This window comes from Cebus imitator, unplaced genomic scaffold (assembly GCF_001604975.1).
Source record: "Cebus imitator isolate Cc_AM_T3 unplaced genomic scaffold, Cebus_imitator-1.0 Scaffold6, whole genome shotgun sequence".
Taxonomy (NCBI): Eukaryota; Metazoa; Chordata; class Mammalia; order Primates; family Cebidae; genus Cebus; species Cebus imitator.
In genome coordinates, this window is record NW_016107321.1 from 10,607,409 (window position 1) to 10,627,629 (window position 20,221).

General features: G+C 40.4%; 1 protein-coding gene across 5 annotated transcripts in view; it reads left to right on the top strand.

Moving 5' to 3' along the window:
- The window catches only part of IPCEF1 (interaction protein for cytohesin exchange factors 1), a 201,264-nt gene that overhangs the window by 73,285 nt on the left and 107,758 nt on the right, over positions 1 to 20,221 (top strand). For all 5 annotated transcript variants that reach the window (XM_037742101.1, XM_017537739.2, XM_037742096.1 and 2 more), the window contains one exon: positions 18,939 to 18,991. In XM_037742101.1, the coding sequence (XP_037598029.1) occupies positions 18,956 to 18,991 (36 nt within the window). In that variant the 5' untranslated portion in view covers positions 18,939 to 18,955. The remainder of the gene's footprint in view (positions 1 to 18,938; positions 18,992 to 20,221) is intronic.

Here is a 20,221-nt window from a genome sequence, read left to right on the forward strand (position 1 = left end):
AGTGCAGTGGCGCAGCCTTGGCTCACCACAACCTCTGCCTCCTGGGTTCAAGTGATTCTCCCGCCTCAGCCTCCTGGGTAGCTGGGACTATAGGTGTATACCACCATGCCCAAGTAATTTTTGTATTTTTAGTAGAGACAATGTTTTACCATGTTGGCCAGGATAGTCTTGATCTCTTGACCTCATGATCCATCCACCTCGGCCTCCCAAAGTGCTGGTATTACAGGCGTGTTCCACCGTGCCTAGCCAACTCTGATTTCTTACCCACACTCTGTGTTCACTGCTGGTCATCAGGAGGGTAGGGCTCTTCTACTCCACGTAGTCACTCAGGGATCCAGGCTGATGAAAGCTCCACCATCCTACAACTCCACCATGTCAATAGGTAACTTCGGAGTTGGCCATGACACAGAAGGAGGGTATGGGGCACTCATACACTTCTCCAGACAGAAAGTTATGACATCACCTCTCCCCAGGGCCATTGGCCAGAACTACTCGGGGCCTGGGAGGTCTTCCTGGAGGCTGGGGGAGGAGAGGAGAACTATACATAGAGTACACTAGCAGTTTATTTTCTGATGAAATGTACTGCAAAGTTATCATATCCAGTATCTCTACACAACACCTTTCCTTTCTAAATCAATCACACTTACGCTTCCTTCTGTTCTAGGCAATTGAGTTATTCAAATATTTTTAAATTAACTTCACATTTTTTACTTTATGATTTTAGGTGAGAATAAGTGAAACAAAGATTATGAAGAAGGAAATAGTGAAGGCATAGATATAATCAACAGTGGAAAAATGTCTAGTAACCTTTTAGACTTCATCTGTTTATAGACTTCGTTTGTGTTATTAACAGTACTTTCTTTTTCTCAACAAAATCATTACTTGAAATTAAATGTAACTGCAAGTGAGGATTGATTACAAAATCACTTCAAGGGATATCAAGCTAGAAATATGAAACTATACTTGCACAGTTTCAGTAGATTGGATTTTATTTGTACTTCTTTTCTTAATTACCTGCTCATCTTTCCCTGAATCTTAATCTCATGTTCTCTTCCTTCTTCTATCTCATGTTTTTCTTTTTAAGTATCTTTGTCAGTTTATTAAAGTTTTTTTTTAACAAGCACAGTTTTCATGTAGGGCACATAAGGAATAAACAAAAATGTCAAAAATGTGTTTATTTTGCACTCACACTTGATTGTAGGTTTGGTTGGATATAGAACTTTATGTACAAATTTATTTTCACTCAGAACTTCAAAGGCATTCCTCCCCTATTCTTCAGCATCCCATCTTGCACAAGAAATCTAATGCTGTTCTTGTTCTCGTTTAGAGATGGTACATTTTTATTCTGTCTATAAACTTTTAGAATTTTCTGTGTACTTTGAAGTTCTGAAATTTCACAAGACATAGTCAAATATACATTTTTTTTTGAGGCGGAGTTTCACTCTTGTGCTCCAGGCTGGGGTGCAACAGCGCGCGATCTCGGCTGACTGCAACCTCTGCTTCCCGGGTTCAAGTGATTCTCCTGCTTCTCGGCCTCCAGAGTAGCTGGGATTACAAGTGTGCATCACCATGCCCAGCAAATTTTAAATTTTTATATTTTTAGCAGAGACATTGTTTCACCATGTTGGCCAGGTTGGTCTTGAACTCCTGACCTCAGGTGATCTGCCTGCCTTGGCCTCCCAAAGTGCTGGGATTACAGGCATGAGCCACTGCGCTTGGCCCAGAAGATTTCTTTTTTCCACCCTCTTCCTGGGCTCTGCTTCCTGCTGTTTTGGCTTCATTTTCTATGTCTTTTCTCCACCAGTTCAGCAAGATGACCACTGCTAACTGTAGGTTAGCATTCATGGCTGACACCCCAGAAAAAAGGGACAAATCTCTTTCCCAATATTTCAGACAGAATTTCCTGATTATCTTGACTTGGTATATATACTCTTTTCTGGATTGGTCATTGTGACAAAGAGAGTAAGTACTTTGATCCATCTACGTCTTACCACTTCTATCGCTACCACTCTGGTCCAGCAGAAGAGATAACATTGCAATCTCTTCCTTGGATCATTCCAGTAGCCTTTTAATTGGTTTCTTGGTTTATGTCTTTTCTCTCTTTCAGTTTGTTCTCAATGCTGGAGCCAGAGCTGTTTATGTGCTTGTCAGATCAGAACTCTGCAAGGCCATTTTCTTTTTTTTTTTTTTTGAGACAGAGGCTTGCTCTGTCACCCAGGCTGGCCTACAATGGCACAATCTCAGCTCACTGCAACCTCTGCACCCTGTGTGGGTTCAGGCGTCTTTCCTGCCTTGGCCTCCCAAGTAACTGGAATTACAGGCAAATGCCACCACCTCTGGCTGATTTTCCGTATTTTAGTAGAGACGGGTTTCACCATGTTGGCCAGGCTTGTCTTGAACTCCTGACCTTAGGTGATCCACCCGCTTTGGCCTCCCAAAGTGCTGGGATTACAGGCATGAGCCACCATGCCCAGCCAAGCTTGTCCATTTCACTTCAAGGAAAACTAAAGTCTTCAACGAGAGTTTATTTGTTTATTTAGAGACAGGCTTTCACACTGTTACCAGGGCTAGAGTGCAGCATGGCTCACTGCAATCTCAAACTCCTGGGCTCAAGTGATCCTCCCATCTCAGCCTCCCACGTAGTTAGTACAATAGGCATGCAGCACCACGGAAGGCTGCTTTTTAAAATTTTGTTTGTTTGTTTGAAACAGGGTCTCACTCTGTTACCCAGGCTGGAGTGCAGTGGCATTATCTTGGCTCAATGCAACCTGTACCTCTCAGGTTCAGGCAATTCTCCTGCCTCAGCCTCCCGAGTAGCTGGGATTACAGATGTACCTCAGCATGTCTGACTAATTTATTTATTTACAGCTAGTGCTCGACTTACAACCGCGATTGGTTCTGACAGACTGGTTGTAACACGATTTGGTCATAAGTTGAGTAGGCTATATGTACAGTACTGTGAAATGATGTTATAAAAATCTTTAAGTCATATTTTATCATAATTTTCTTTCATTATTGTTATATATCATAATTTTCTTTGTTCATTTTATGCCATTTGTATCATCTCTACACCATTTTGTTTCTTATTTTTACATTTGTCAGGTTTAAGTAAAACACTGCACTACCAGTACAACTGATTTAATATTTGCAAAACATACAAAATTACAAAATACAGGTGCATACAAAAATACAAAATACAGTTGTAAAAAAATACCATAGGAAACATTTTCCCAATTGCAAAACATATCAAAATATATAAACATGTACAAAACATTTTATTGGCCGCTGGTGCTTGGCTGCGGATGGTTGATGTCGTCATCTGAGGCAGCAGTTGGGGTTACCGGAGTTGGTTTTTTCATAAACATGGTGAGCTTTGTCTGAATTGTATGTTTCTTTTTTTCTTCATAAATTTCACAATACGGACGAAACACATCGTGTGCCATCCGTTCAATCCTTGCAAATCGTTCGATGTTTGGGTCCATTGCTTCAAAATGTATAAGAAGTTTATTGGGAGGGGTTTGATGAAAAATATCCACGACACAAAACACAAATTGCTGTACCGAGTCTGGGATAACAGTTGAAATGGTGCATGCGGAGATGGTAGTGCTGCCGGAAGCTGGGCCACACTGTCGTACGCCCAGCTGGGCAATGTTTGCACTGCCAGACGCAGAGCAGTCATAGCTAGGGATTGCGGTCGTAAAGTCGAATGGTCGTAAGTTGCATAGGTCGTAAGTCGATCAATACCTGTATTTATTTTTGTATTTTAGTAGAGGTGGGTTTTCACTATCTTGGCCAGGCTGGTCTTGAACTCCTGACCTCAAGTGATCTACCTGCCTCAGCCTCCCATAGTGTTGGGATTACAGGTGTGAGCCACCGCACTCGGCCTTAATTTTTAAATTTGTTTTGTTGAGATGGGGATTCTCACTGTGTTGCCCAAGCTGTTCTCACACTCCTGGCCTCAAACAATCCTTTTGCCCTGGCCTCCCAAAGTGTTGGGATTACAGGTATAAGCCATAGTACCTGGCCTAGTTCTCACTTTACAAAATAACTTTTATTTTGAAATATATATACAGTGGAAAACATGAAACAAATGGAATAGCTAGATGATTTATCATGAAGTGTAAATCCTTGCAACTGCCACTTGAGTCAAGAAATAGAATACCATTGGGATCTCAGAATCCCCTCTCGTACCCTTTCCAATAAATAATTCCTGACTGCCTTTCAAAGGTTACCACTTTTCTGCCATTTGTGGTTATTGTGGTTGCATTTTATTATAATTTTATGACCCAAGTACACTTCCCTAAACACTATGATCTAGTTTTGCCTGCTCTATTATTTTATATAAATGGAATCACATCGTTTATGTTCTTTTGTGTCTAGCTCCTTTCTCTCAATGTTATGTCACTGTGGATAGAAGTAGTCTTTTTCTTTTTGATTGCTATGTAGTTAATTGTAATGTCTGTACTGTATCACAATTTATGCATTCATTTTCCCACTGATTGACATTTGGCATTTTTTTAAAACAATTTTTTATTATTTACTTTTTCGTAGAGATAGAATTTCACTTTGTTGCCCAGGTGGACTTGAACTCTTGGCCTCAAGTGATCCTCCCATGTTGGCCTCTCGAAGCACTGACAGTATAGGCATGAGCCACCATGCCCAGCCCTGTTTTTCGTTCTGGTTGTCATTAATGAACTGGATAGAACCATTGATACACGTTTTCAGTGTACATTTGCACACACATCTGAGGTGTGTAAACCTGAGAGTGAAGATTGTAAGCAGATACCATGCATGTAATTAGCCTTAGCAGATGTGGCCACTTTTTCAAAATAATTTTCCACTGGCAATGTTTTGAGTTTTCACTGGTTCTATAATTTTGCCAACACTTGGTATTGCCAGTCTTTTAAAATGACACTATTTTGTGGCTGATTATGTTTCATCGCTGTTCTGCCTTGCATTTCCTTGGTTGTTAATGAGGTTAAGTGTCTCTCCTATGTATATTGGCTAATGGATTTTCCTTCTTCATGAAAGGCGTAGTAAGTCTTTTCTCATCTTTGTCTTGGGTTTTCTGCCTGTTCCTTATCGATTCATGGGAGTTCTTTGTAGATTCCGGATGCACGGGCTCGCTCAGGTTATATGTATGGTGCGTATCTCTTTTCATTCATTTGCTTGTTTTCTCAGTTCCTAAGGTTGTCTCTTGATGAATGGGAATTCTTCCAGTGTGTTTCAACTTACAGCTTTTCATTTATGGTTAGAACCAGTGGGGGAAATGACAGTATTTTCCATAGATAATACTGAGATAAATGGCTATTAATTTAAAAGATGAAATTTAAAAGATGGCTATTTGAAACCATAATAGAAAATCAATTGCAAGTAGATTGTAGCTCTAATAAGGAAGACAATACGATTTGTAGAAGGAAAAGTAGTACAATATCCTTATGACAAATAATAAGATAAATAAAGATAACAGCAAAGGAAAAGCATTAGCCAGAGTCATCGTCACAATATTAAGTCTTCCAATGAATGAATATGACATCTTTCCATTTATTTGTGCCTTTTTAAAGTTTCTTTCAAAAATTGATTTCTTCATGGAAGTCTTATATGTCTTTTATTAGATTCATTCTAATGTATTTGAATTTTTATGATTATTGCTCTCTTCTTAAAAATTTTACTTTCAAACTGTTTGTGGATGGTAGAAATGAGATTGATTTTAACATTGGCTTTTGGCTTTGTAGCTAGCAACCTTCTTATGTCCACTTTATTTATTTGTTTTTGAGACAGAGTCTGGCTCTGTCACCTAGGCTGGAGTGTGGTGGCATGATCTCAGCTCACTGCAACTTCCAGCCTAGGTGACACCTGACCTCAGGGATCTGCCTGCCTCAGCCTCCTAAACGTCTGGGACCACAGGTGCTCACCACCATGACCAGCTATTTTCTTCTTTGTATTTTTGGTAGAGATGGGGCTTCTTCATGTTGTCCAGGCTGGTTTTGAACTCCTAAGCCCCAGCAATTTGCCTACCAGAGCCTCCCAAAGTGCTAGGATTACTGGCATGAGTCACCGCACCTGGCCCACCTTTTAATTTTAATTATTAATGTGTAGATTCTTTCTGCATGTAAAACTCTATCATCTGAAAATACTGACAATCTTGATTTCTTACTTTTTAAATCATAATTTTTACTGTTGTTTCCCAGTACTTTTGAGACAATGTTGTTGGGTAATAGTAAGAATCTTTGGCTTATTCCTAGTATCAAAGGAAAGGGTTTCAATGCGTCACCATGAAACACACGATGTAAGAATAAGGACCTTCTTGCTTATTGAAAACAGTGGACTACGGACCTTTTTGTTTTGACTATGGCAGGAATTTGGAGAGGGCTTGGCTTGGCAGTTCATCTTTGACCCATGTGGCTTTAGCTGGGTTGGCTAGGACGGGAGGACCTCTTCTCTCAAGATCACTTTTCCATCCATACTTCTGGATCCCTGGCATCTCTTAGATTCCCACTCTCTACTTGGCGGCTCATTGTCCTGGGCCTGCCCACAGGGCGTGGCTCTTTGCGGCACAGCAGCGTCAGAGGAGCTGGAGCTGGTGAATGTCAGTCTGGCTTCCACTAGAGCACATGTTCCTCTTTCACATGCAAAATCCCATGAAGTTGAGTCCATGAGGTCATAGAAATTACAATTCAACATGCCTGTTTCATTGAAAATCAATTTCCAATTGAAACTTTTTTTTCCACACAGGAGTTTAAAAATAATAATCTAAATGTTTGTCATAGCTGAATTTTAGTACTATGGAATAAAGAAAAAATCGGTGATTCCTTCTATTTTGTGATGACAGACTTTTCCTTTGGAAGTTAAATGAAGGTATCTAGGGCAGGAGGGAGAGAAGAAGGTGCCCGTGTGCGTGGAAGGTGAGGAGGTGGGCGCAGCACGGTGTGTAGGTGAAGTGTGAGTGAGAAAGTGAGCATGTAAAGACGAGAGTGGGTAGACCACAGGAAGCTGGGTGGACCACAGGAAGCTGGATGGAAAAAAAAAGTCTTTGGCTTTACTTAACTGAAAGCAAGAAAAAAGCAACCCAAAGACAAGCGGAAAATCTCACAGGCAAAGTCTATAAAGGGATGGAAACAAGAAGTAAGCCCACATGTGTTCAGGGAAAAGTAAAGTGGCTGGCCAATTGCAGTCTGCTCTGTAATTTTTCCATTGCTTTGCAGTACTTTATATAGTAAGATAGTCTAATTAACAACAACAAGCACCACCAATGAAAGAGCCAATGCTTCCTGGAAAAACAAACAAAATTTTCTTTTTGAAAAGTTGGAGTTCAGAGTTTATGATTCTAGTGGTTAAAAAAAATACTGTATTGAAACTGAAAGAATGTTGGCCTAGCGTAGTGGCTCACACCTGTAATCCCAGCAATTTGGGAGGCTGGGGCAGGCAGATCCCTGAGGTCAGGTGTTCGAGACCAGCCTGACCAATTTGGTGAAACCCCCTGTCTACTAAAAATAAAAAATTAACTAGGTGTGGTGGCACATGCCTGTAATCTCAGCTACTTGAGAGGCTGAGGCAGGAGAATTGCTTGAACCCAGGAGGTGGAGGTTGTGGTGAGCTGAAATCATACCATTGTACTCCAGCCTGGGCAACAAGAGTGAAACTCTGTCTCAAAACAAACAAACAAACAAACAACAAACAAACCAAGAATGTCAAATTAGGGAGTCAGGACGATTCAGTCTTTTGTCTCAAGCTAAATATTGTACTTTGGTGTTTTTCCACTAGGTGTCTCTTTGCATACATGTTATGATTCCAGAGAAAGTGAATCTATTCCCGAAGGCGTTTGCTTATGTGGATTGTGTCAACAAATATCTCAATTTGGGGTGGGGGGTATTTATGAATATCTTTAACAGTTCTTCCTAAAGAATAAATAGGTGTGTTTTAGTGACATCTCTCATTCTTGCTTTAGATATTTTGGAGACACTAACCCAGATTTGTCAGCAGATGCAAAATTGAGGTCCTTGTGCCTGCATGGTTAGCAGTGTGAGGTGGTGCAAGTATTTCACCTGCCATGTGGGATTCTGACCAGGACGTGAGCCCTTCATAATTTCTCAATGAAGCCTCACCTAGGATGCGCAATTCCCAAACAAGATGCGTGCTGCTCTTCTGTGTCTCTTTCTGAGAGCTGTATGCCCTGCTGATCAGACCCTTCCAGACCACACCGTGGCAGCCTGGTCTGTGATTCTACGAGTGGCTCTTGGGCAGCCACATTATCACTGTGGCTCACCTTAGGTCCCTCTGAATTGTCTAAATTTAGTAAAGAGCTTACTCATTCTAACTTGTCCTAAAGTTGAGGCAGGGCCAATGTAAGACGACAGATATTTATTAGGGGCCTACTGCATGTCTTGCCTTGAGTGTCTGTAAAAATTATTAGACTCATTCATTCTCTAAGACTATAATGAGATTAACTGTTTACAAAACAAAAAAACAAAAACCAGAAAACCTGCTTCTAAGGATAATTTGAAAAGGCAAAGATTATTTATTATTTGAGATAGCACTGCTGATGACCACAGGGCTCTGGACCTAGAGTTTGAAAATCTGAATTCGAATTTGGCTTTAACTTGCTAGCTATGTAAGCTAGGTAGTCTACCCAATCTGTATATTAATCTCTTCATCTGTAAAGATGTAAGTTATATTACTTCGCAGCATTGCTGTGAAGACTGAAGACAGTTTGCAGTTGTTCTGCCAAATATGATAAAAGTCTCCAAGAGAAGTCACCTTATTCTTGGTAAAGCAGCCCATACCATGGTGACATACAGTAGTTTAACTCCTTGTGATCTCTCTTGTCTGATAACCCTTGGGCATGACCTTTGTAAAATTACAAGGCCCCTAAAATGGTATTTCTTTCTTTTTTTCTTTTGAGATGGAGTCTCTGTCTGTGGCCCAGGCTGCAATGCAGTGGCATGATCTCAGCTCACTGCAGTCTCCGCCTCCCAGGTTCAAGTGATTCTCCTGCATCACATCAGCCTCCCAAGTAGCTGCGATTACAGGCACTTGCCACCATGCCCAGCTATTTTTTTTTTTTTTTTGTAATTTTAGTAGAGATGGGGTTTTGCCATGTTGACCAGGCTGGTTTTGAACTCCTGACTTCAAGTGATCCACCCACCTTGGCATCCCAAAATGCTAGGATTACAGGTGTGAACCACTGCGCCCAGCTCCTAAAATGATATTTCTTAAGGAAAAGTCTAGCCAGACCGAAGGGGATTTGGCTCCAACTGCCTTCTAGCCAGTCAATGTCCAGTTGCAGAGTCCCGTGCTGTATGGGATATAGCTGCTCACTTTGGTGAAAAGCGTATTGAATGGAATAATGTTTGGCAAAGTAGAAATAAAGTGACTGGCTGCCTCAGAGCCATGCACACTGTCTGAATTTCGCCAAGCAGAAAAACATATTATCTTCTGTAGAGAGAAAATATGATTATTATTCACATGGAGAAATGGAGAGATGCAGATTGCAGAAAGGTAAGGGACATCACTTGCTATTCCTATCTGGCTCATCCTAGAGCACTGTATCAGCTCTTGTCCCACAGACGGGAGTGAATAGAACTCGGAATCAGGGATGTTGGGGGATATCCTAGCAGGGACTTGGAAGGAGCCAGGCGGTGCTCATGGGACAGATTGTAGTAGATTGCAGTGGGCCTAATAATTGATACCTTGTCTAGGAGCTACCAATGCTTCCCATGTCCTCATTAGGGAGCTGGTGCCCTTTTTCTTATGTAGCAGCTTGAGGACAGTACAAACTTCGGAGGTGGCTCCTTGAGCTTCAATCCCAGTCCCTTAGAATCACACCTCAGCATACAGCTAGCTTGGATCTTAGAGTGACTGACTCCTAAAAGTTCCTTGAATCTGGAGCTGGCCTAGGAGAGGCAGGTGTGATGGTGTGTTTTATCTGCATTGGTAAAACCGAATGGAGCTGCCACTAGGGTGTGTGTTTTTGTGTCTTTGAGGGGCAGGTGCAAATGTACTTCATGCGACCCCTACCTATATACATAAGTGGAATCATTGAATGTCTATCCCTGTTTTGGAGAACTAGGGGCAACAATTGCTCTCCAGGTAGGTGTCATGGAACTTAAGACAACCATAGAACAAACCCAACTCTGTAGAAACAAGTCCCAGTGCTTTTCAGGGCATCTGGTCTACCCCAGGTTCTGGTGAAGGGAACCTTGATTAGGTGCAACCAACGCAGGGTGCATGTGGGCCAGGGCTGGGCTCTGGGTGTGGTGAGGAGGATCGGCCGGGCGTGGCCCACATCAGGGTTCTGCTTGGCCCAACCTCACGGTGCCTGCAAGTGCAGACCACATTTTAGAAGTTTCAGGTTCGGGAGGCCCACAGAAGGACAAGAGACCTCTGTAGTTGAGCAACTCGAGGGAACTTTGTACCTCCAAGAAGGGCATGGCCAATAGCCATTGACATTTGGTAGGCTCTTCCAGGATGTAAAAGAGGCAAATCGTTTGAGATCTCTTGCAGTTTGCCACCTGTTTGTTACTATGGTAAAAGGGTCCAGTGGGAGGAAAGGTTGACATTACTGGCTAAAAGAAAGTTTTCATCTCCCTTAGTTTCGTAGATTTTGTGTGTCTGAGCCTTGATTGTCAGGACTGACAGCTTATATGGGAATTTGGGAAGGGAAAGCAGGGAAGAGGCCTGCCAGTCTCCAGAGATGATGGATTGCAGTATTTTTACGGTGTCGAAAATAAAGTCATTTTAAGCATCATAGTTTCTCTGTTTGAAAAAAGCTGTGGTTCTTAAAACCATCTGTCAATTCATCATCAAAGTGGAGAGAAGGCAGAAAAGAAATGCAATGAAATGAGTGGAAAAGACCACAATAAAAGAGATAAAGGAAAGAGAAAGAATGAGAATATTCTATAGCAAGTTAGGAAATGGATTGGAATCAGAATGACACTTTGAGCTTAAGTTAAAAAGAAAAAACTTAAAATAATTTAGATGAAGCTATTTTCTCCTTCATAAACTTCCTAAACAAAGTCACAACCCCACACCACGCCTTCCCCATATGTCACTGTCCACAGCCGGGCAGGGAAGTCATCTTGCATTTGCTTCTTTCTCTCCTGCTCTGCCTTGACAAGTGATATCTCCTACTAATTGGCAAAACAAATGGATTATCTCATGTCCTTTGCTTTTCTGTATGAGCAAAGATGAATGTTCTCTTCTGTTTTCCATGGCATTGCTGTGATGGACTATTATTTAACAGAACATGCTTGCTTACACACAGTGCTTGCCATCAGTAGAGTGTGGACGTCTGCTGCCACATGGATTACCTGCTTGTTGATGATTGAGACTTTTGCCATGAGGATAACCAGCATTTTCTGTTTCCTTTCAGCTCTGGCTTCTGGATTAAGAATAATGCACATGGTTTGCCTGTGTTTGTGGACTTTCTATAAATTGATTTGCTGCTGTGATAATGTCTTGTCAAATGCTAGCATTGTGATTTTAAAGGATAAATTAATCTGTGGGTTTTAAAAATTTTAGTTCAAACCTGTTTTGTTTTCACTTAAGGCTCTGTGAGAAACAGAATCAACTTAGCCCATATGGTATTTCAATTGGAAAATTGTCTCTAAATCACAATAAATCATCTTCTTTTTAAAAATGTGTAAAATATCAGGCATGGTAGGTACTTACTTTGAGCATCACTCCAAAGATGATAATGTCTATTAGAGAATAACCAGGACAGTTACTTCTGCATTATTTAAATCAATAAATCCCCTTCTTGGAATTTTTTTCTTGATTCTTAAAAAAATACTGATTATGCCAGCCTACGTTATACATAGTGCATTTGTTGCAGATGGATATTCTTGGTTTATTTTCTGGGTTTAAAATAACATAGGATGAGAGTCCATATTTCTATCTTAAATAACTTACTAAACAATTTCTTAAATTGCTAGAACACACCTGGTTTAAGAAGCATGCATTTTTTGACTAAAACAAAGTGGAATGTTTCTTTATCAATCTATATGAAAGAAACTCTCTTTGAAATTGACTTTATTACTCATTTGCTAATGAAACATATTTTCTACTTTCCAGTTACAGAGTTTATCAGGAATGCATTTTATGTCATTTTACAAACTTAAACAATGAATGATTTCATTGGTTTGGCTATGTCTCATGTTGTGGTATGTTAAGAAATTGTTCTTTAAAGAAGATAACTGTTTCAAATACGACTGAGATAACTAGTCTCTTAAACCCTGAAACAAGGCATCAAAAATGTCATTGGGTGAGTTGGCTGAGAGTTTAACCAGCCTTGAAGTGTGAAAGCTATTTTATTTGATGAAACCTGTTATCACACTTGTTCAATCCCTTTAGTTGTGTATTAATTCCATTAGGAAGAGTAGTTTTGTATAATGAAGCTATTTCTAGGTAATGGCTCCCATTCTAGCTAATTGCTACCACTTACTAAGCATGCACTGTGCCCTGTGTGTTTCCCATATGGTATCTCATTTAATTCTCACAAACACCTTATGAGTTTTTTATTATTATTAGAAGAGGAGGCATCTGCCAGTCAGAGCGTTAAGTAATTTGCATAAGTTTTCACATTTAACAAGTGACAGAGTTGGGATTTGAACTTAAATCTATTTGACTCTAATCCGCATACACTTTAGTGCAGTAGTTATATTTTAGAGACAGAGTCTCACTTTAGTGTTCAGGATGGAGTGGGACAATCGAAGCTCATTGCAAACTTGAACTCCTGGGCTCAAGCTATCCTCTCACCTTAGCCTCCTGAGTAGCTGGGACTATAGGTGCACACACCATACACTGCTAATTTTTAAATTTTTTGTAAAAATAGGGGTCTTGCTATGTTGCTCAGGCTGATGTCACACTCCTGGTCTCAAGTGATCCTTCCATTTTGGTGTTCCAAACTGCTAGGATTACAGATGTGAGCCACTGCACCCAGCCCAGTTTAAAACATGTATTTTTGGCTGTGTACTCATAAAAGGACATGGGAACCTCATGTACACGCTTGTACTTCACATTGTCACCTAAAGTTTTTGCATACATGTAGTTGAAAAGATGTGGTTTCTGGCATATAGTAAATATTGGTGGCAAAAAGTGTTGCACTTCTGTATAAAAGTAATCTATGCAATATGGATACTATAAAGAGTAGGTATGTCCCATAATTTTTTTTTTAAAGTGATCTTTAGGACTTGTACGTTTTAAATTGTTTTCTTTTCTCTTGAAACTCGTGTTTTCATTCCACTATCATATGGATTTTTATCTTATTATATGATAGTTTTTCTTTAAGAGACAGGATCCCACTCTGTCACCCAGGCTGGAGTGACAGCAACCTTGACCTACCTCCTGAGGGATGCTCCTGTCTCAGTCTCCCAACTATGTCTTTCAGCTGCCACGCCAGGCTGTTGTTGTTGTTTTTTTTAATAGAGATGGGGTCTTGCTATGTTGCCCAGACTGCTCTTGAATTCCTGACCTCAAGTGATCCTCCTGCCTTAGCATTTCAAAATTCTGGGATTACAGGCGTGAGCCACTGTATATATTTTTATGCCTGAAAATATTTTATTGATAATTCCATCATACATTTAAGCCAAAAGCATTGTTTTTTCATTTTTGTTTATTTTTGAAACAAGGTCTGGCTCTGTCACCTAGGCTGGAGTGCAGTGGCATGAACTCGGCTCGCTGCAACCTCAGCCTCCCTAGTAGCTGGGACCACAAGTGTGCACCACCACACCCAGCTAATTTTTGTATTTTTTGTGGAGATGGGATTTCATCACCTTGCCCAGGCTAGTCTTGAACTGGTGAGCTCAAGCTATCTATCCATCTTGACCTCCCAAAGTGCTGGGATTAGAGGCATGAGCCACTGCACCTGGCCAATAATACATATTTAAATTGAAATAAATTTAAAATTTTTTTGGTGACATAATTATTTAAGCAAAAAATTTTATTCAGAGTGAGTTATTATTGGTACATGATTTAACAACCATTAATATGATATGCTACACATTTTGAATGATAATGATTGAATAAAACAGGTAAATATTTTTATTGAATCTGTAGTACTTAATCAGATAGATGAGGCATTCCCCCCAATTACGTAACATACACAGGAATGAGCATTATTTATTACTACAATGAGAGAGTTGAGAACTAATTCTAATCCTATTATGGGCTTTTATGTATGTAAGCACTTAGAAATATTTTTCACATAAGGACGTATGTAGGAATTGAGCAGTTTTTGAACTCCTTCCAAGGACGTGCCAAATATCACATGGTGATTTATCACAACAACTGCTTCCATAATCCATAGACAACTCGAACAGGTTTTCCCTTAATTTTGTTGAAAGCAAATAACTGGAAACCTCTTGATATATAAAAGTGTTTTGTTACCCTGTCATGAGTCTCTTATTTCTTTTTAAATTTGTGGTAATTCAAAAATTCATTATCAAGACAGATCAAATAGTCATTATTTCTTCCTTCAATTCTTACTTATGGGCACTTTGCTTAAACTGATATACTCAGAAAGGATTGTGAATACTGAAAAATTTTTACTTTCAAAACACCTTTGCCAGGATTGTTATTTTTTTTTCCCACAAGCTGCTTTTATTGTGTGCTTTATGTATATATTTTCATCAAAACCTTGGAGCTACCTATTTAGCTTGTCAACATATGGATGCCATGTGTCCTGGTTAACCTGGTTAGCTAAACCAGTTGTCATTGCCCAAACAATCAAAAGGATGTACATGAATCTCCATAGCCCTCGTTTCTTTTCCTATCTCCTCTTGATTATTGCCATGGGCTTTGTATGGTAGAGGAGAAACAAGAATTGAGCCCAGCTTATTTTGGTGGCCCCAAATTATTTTTGAATCATTTTAGTGGAATTTAAATTTCATATGTGTCAACTACTTCAGGAAACGAAGAACTGGCCAGGCACAGTGACTCATGCGTGTAATCACAGTGCTTTGGGATGCCGAGGCAAGAGGACTATTTGAAACCAGGAGTTTGAGACCAGCCTGGGCAACAAAGCAAGACTCTGTCTCCACTGTTTATTTTTTTTTGAGACGGAGTCTTGCTCTTGTTGCTCAGGTTGGAGTGCAGTGGCGTGACCTCGGCTCACTGCAACCTCCGCCTCCCAGGTACAAGCAATTCTCCTGCCTCAGCCTCCTGAGTAGCTGGAATTCCAGGCACCTTCCACCATGCCCAGCTAATTTTTGTACTTTTAACAGAGATGGGGTTTCACCATGTTGGCCAGGCTGGTCTTGAACTCCTGACCATGGTGATCCATCTGCGTTGGCCTCCCAAAGTGCTGGGATTACAGGTATGAGCCGCTACACCTGGGCTATTTTTTTTAATTAAAAAAATTTTTTTAATGAAAAAAAAAAAAAAAAAAAAAACCCTAAGTTCACAGACTTCACAAAGGTACATCCATCCCTAGCTGTTTCCCACCCTCACCACCCATGCCAGTGACTGCATATTATTTTTACCTTTTTGCTCTTTGACAGAAGGAAGTCTGACATCAACACTACCTTATTTCCATATCCTGCAGATTGGGAAGGAGCTTTCTAATGGGATATTCATGATGGCAATATTTTACAAAACAAAAAGTTGGAGTTCATAGATTTCCTTTATGAAAACTCATCTGTACTTAGTGGTTTTATTGTTTGTGTATTCAATTCATTTACTCAACAAATATATATTGAGCCACCCTATATACAAAGACGGGGGACACAGCAGCAAATAAGTGAACAGGACCAGACACACTGCCTGCCTTCAGGTAGGTTATATTATAGTGGAAAGTCTGATGTTAAAGAACGAATTGCAAAATTAATCATTCACTACAATGATGAAAACTTCTATGAATAAAAAATAAGGTGATGTGAGAGGCTGTAAAAGGGGATTGATGTCTCCCAAGGATCAGGGAATGTTTTCTTGATGAAGTGACATTCTGTCAGAGAGTTGAAAAATTAGATGGTATAAGCCATCCTGGGTGGGGACTGTTGAGAACAAGCATGCACCAAGGCTCTGAGGTAAACATAAATGTGTTTAAGGCCTTTTTTTTTTTTTTTTTAAGACAGTGAGTGAGGGAGATAGAGAGAAACAGATATGGAAACAACCCAAGGAAGGGCTGGAGATGAGATAGTGGTCAGATGTCACAAAGCCTCACTTGTAGGAGGTTTTCACAATGTTGATCTTTATTTAAAGACCAATGGCGGTTATAGGGATTTAAGGAAAGAGATGAATAGTCAGATGTGCATTGAAAAAAAATCATGAGGCCAGAGAGAAAGCTGAGATATCAGCTAGGATGTTCCTGCAGTGGTCCAAAAGGGAGATACTGACGGCTTGGACTAGAATGATGGCAATGGGTGTGGAGAGAGATGACTTAAGGGATGGGTAGGAATTAAGCAGGTAAAATGCATATACAAGAAAGATTCTGAGTTGGGATGGAGCTCCCTGGGTGCTGCTACAGCTACGCACACCGCAGCTGCTGACCCTGGCCTCTTGCTCCATGGAGCAGGCAGAACCCCTGCCCTCCTGGGCGGGGCTGCAGCCACCCAAGCTATAGCTGCAGATCTGAGTCTCCCTGTGATCTTGAGGGTCCAGGAGCAGGCAGGAGCCCTGTCCTCCTGGGTGCAGCTGCAGCCGCTCAAACTGCAGCTGCAGACCCAGGGCTCCTGCTCCAAGAGCCGACAGGATCCACCGCACCCCCAGACTTAGGCATCACTGCACTCTTGGGGGCCTGGAAAGGTCCCCTTTGTCCTTGCTGGCTCAGGAGTGCTTGCTCCCACTGCCTGGCTTCTCCCTCTGTCAGCACCTGCTCTGATGGGAGCAAAGTCCCTGCAAGCCCAGAGTTGTCAGCAGCAGGAGGTAGACAGATTCCAGAGTGGAAGGGGGCAGGCCCCTGGTAAGTCACATTCTTCAGGCCAGGGAGGGCCTTGAAGACTGGAGGCTGGGTGAGCAGTCCTACGAACTGGAGTGGAAGCTTGTAGTGCCTTTTCCAGGCCCTGCCATGGCCACCCATGGACCAATCTGTGTGCACTTCCTCACCTCTGAGGTTTATAGAAGCTCCAGGATCAGACAGAGCTGAGCAGACATCCCAACAACCAGTTTCAGGGAGAAGCTACCTTCTCTGCTGAGAGGTTCAGAGATCTGCAGAGATGTTGAAACTACCAGCTGTAGAGAGGAGCTACCCTCTCCAGGGCCTCCTCTCTGTTGAAAGCTGAACACTCCATGGGATGACCTACTAGTGGAGAGCAACTACCCACTGTGGTCTTTTCTGAGCTGTTCTAACAGTCAGTAAAGCTCCTCTTCATCTTGCTACCCTCCACTTGTCTGTGTACCTCATTATTCCTGGATGTGGGACAAGAGCTTGGGAAAAGGTGCCACCAGCCACAGAGGTTGTTGCCAGAAGAGCAACAACCCAAATATGCTGTAACATTTCAACATCCCAACATGTGACATTATTCTTTTCAACACACCTCCACCTCCACCCAAGTTGGCTTCTATCACTTAATATTTTTTCCAATGTTGAAGATTAAAGATAGAATCACGGTATTTTATTTTGTATTTATTTTATTACTAGTAAGATTAAGCATTAGTTATTTGTATTTTTATTTTTAAATTTTCTTTTATTTGTTCTTCTATTAATTTGCGTATTTTCTTCTTTGTGCCATGTAAGAACTCTATTTTATGGTTCTTATGTATTAAATGTATATTTCACATTTTTATCAGCTTGTGGCTTGATTTTTAAATTTGGGTTTTAGTGTTTAAAAAATAAGTTAAAAATTAAGTAATTAAATTTATCAGTCTTTTTATTGTGGGTTTTCTCTCTTTCACATTTTACCAATAAATGCCTTGTTAATACCTATGTAATATAAACAGCATTTTTGATATGAAAAAGGAGTTCTTATTATTCAGAATTTGAGGACCACTGGTGTGAGAAACAGACAGTTCATGGATGTGTACTTATGTTGTCACTGGGAAGAAGCTGAAACACTGTCTGCTTTGGAGAGAGTTTCAGTGGCTTGTGGATCTTTAACAAGCTTCTTGCTTATCAAAGTTGAAAATATGAGAACTTCTTTCCTTTTGTTTTCATTTGCTTTTCTTGAAACCACAGAGAGTCTTGTTTTTCAGGCAATCCACTACAAAGTGCAAACATCAAAAGGAGCCCATCTCGGTATTAAAGTTTGGGACTTTGGAGGCAGGGGGTTAGCTATGTTTTGAAATTAGATAATAGTGATGGATCACATTTTCACAACTTATGTTGCATTGTTTGTCATGAAGAGGAAAGCATTTCCACTTCTCAAAAAAAATATATATATATATACACACACACACACACACAAGCATATATATAATGCTATATTAAGTGTGTAAATCATATACGTGTCTTGTTGAGTACTTAGAATATTGATAAATACATAAATGAAATTCTGGTTTGTCTAATGAACTCAACTTTAAACAGTTGGCTTACTGATTTCTGAAATAAAAAGCCATTTATTATTTACTTATTTATTTATTTTAAAGACAGGGTCTTATTCTGTCACATAGGCTGGAATGCAGTGGTGCCCTTATAGCTCACTGTAACCTTGAGCTCCTGGGCTCAAGCAATCCTCCCACCTCAGCTTCCTGAGCGGCTGGGACTACGGGTGTGTGCCACCATAACTGGCTAATTTTGTTTTCTCTTAGGGACAGGGTCTCACTATGTTGTTCAGGCTGGTCTTGAGCTACCGGCCCCAAGCAATCCTCCTACCTTGGCCTCCCAAAGCTCTGGGACTAGAGGCGTGAGCCACCAATGCCTGGCCGAAAGGCCATTTAATGATTTGCTTTTATTGTGAAATTGATTAATCACAACATAAGTATTTTCTCTCCCCACTCAAAGAGATATATGCTTTTCATGAACACTTTAATCTCACATTTAACTGAAAATTTTTTTTCTCTTCTAGTTTTTGTTTCTGCTACGATGACATCATACATGGCTATAGATGGCAGTGCTCTTGTAAGTATCTTTCGGCATACCCCAGGCTTTAGATATTGTCAGTCTGATAAATGAGTAAAATAAAAGGTTGATTTCAAATTTGGCTGGCAATTTATTGTCCTCAATTTTATTAGCCACAGTAGAGCCAAATGACCCTGTTGTTAGGTTTAAAGGGTCTTATGATCATCAAGCATTTAAGACCTCTAGATTTTTACTTTTAAAGTTTAAGCTGCATACCATGGTTTTAATATACTGTACATAAATTATATTTTAAGAAGATGCTAGCTATGGTACTGGTGGAACCTCTCCTGCAACCTCTATAGGAAAAATTCTGTTAATAATTTCATGGAAATCATGAGGATCTTTTAAAACAATGTTATGGTCATATGTTTGCCTGAGATAGGTAAGTGAATTGAGCAAGTATATAATCTCTATTAGACAAGGAAACTTATGCAGGGAAAAATTAGGAAGTTTATGTTAGTAACATGGCATTTCTAATAGAAGGGGCTGTGGAGTGGTGTGGGATTGCATGATGTGCTTCTTTTGGCAAATCTAGTGACTACATGATAGGACAGAGTTTTAGGAGCAGAGCTAAAAGCAGAATCAGAAATGGTGTGTTAGGAGGATGAAGTATAGACTTTCTGCCAAATCTTGAATGTGGACAGTGGTTTCTTGATGCAAATTAGAAAATGGATATCAAGGGAGTTTGTGGTAACAAGGATGAAAAAACTGAGTTATCTAGACAGTTCCTGAAAGACACCTGAGTACAATGCAGGGTGGCTGATATATCCTTCCCTTGGTTTGCTAACAATTTCATATCCCTGAAATTGAAAAGGCAATGAAAACACTTTAATTCTGGTGCTAATTCTAATTAAGGAGAAAACTTATTAGGTATGAAAAAAAAGCAGGAAACTTTGAAACACCACACTGCAGAAGTTAAAAATGAAAATACAAATTATAAAAAGTTATGTATTGGCTGTGTGCAGTAGTTCACACCTGTAATCCCAGCACTTTAAGAGGCCAAGGCAGATGGATCAGTTGAGGTCAGGAGTTTGAGAACAGCTTGGCCAACACGGTGAAACTCTGTATTTACTAAAAATACAAAAAATTAGCTAGGAGTGATGGCATGCACCTGTAGTCCCAGCTAGTCAGGAGGTTGAGGCAGAAGAATCACTTGAACTCGGGAGGTGGAGGTTGCAGTGAGCTGAGATTGTGCCACTGCATTCCAGCCTGGGTGATCGAGTGAGACTC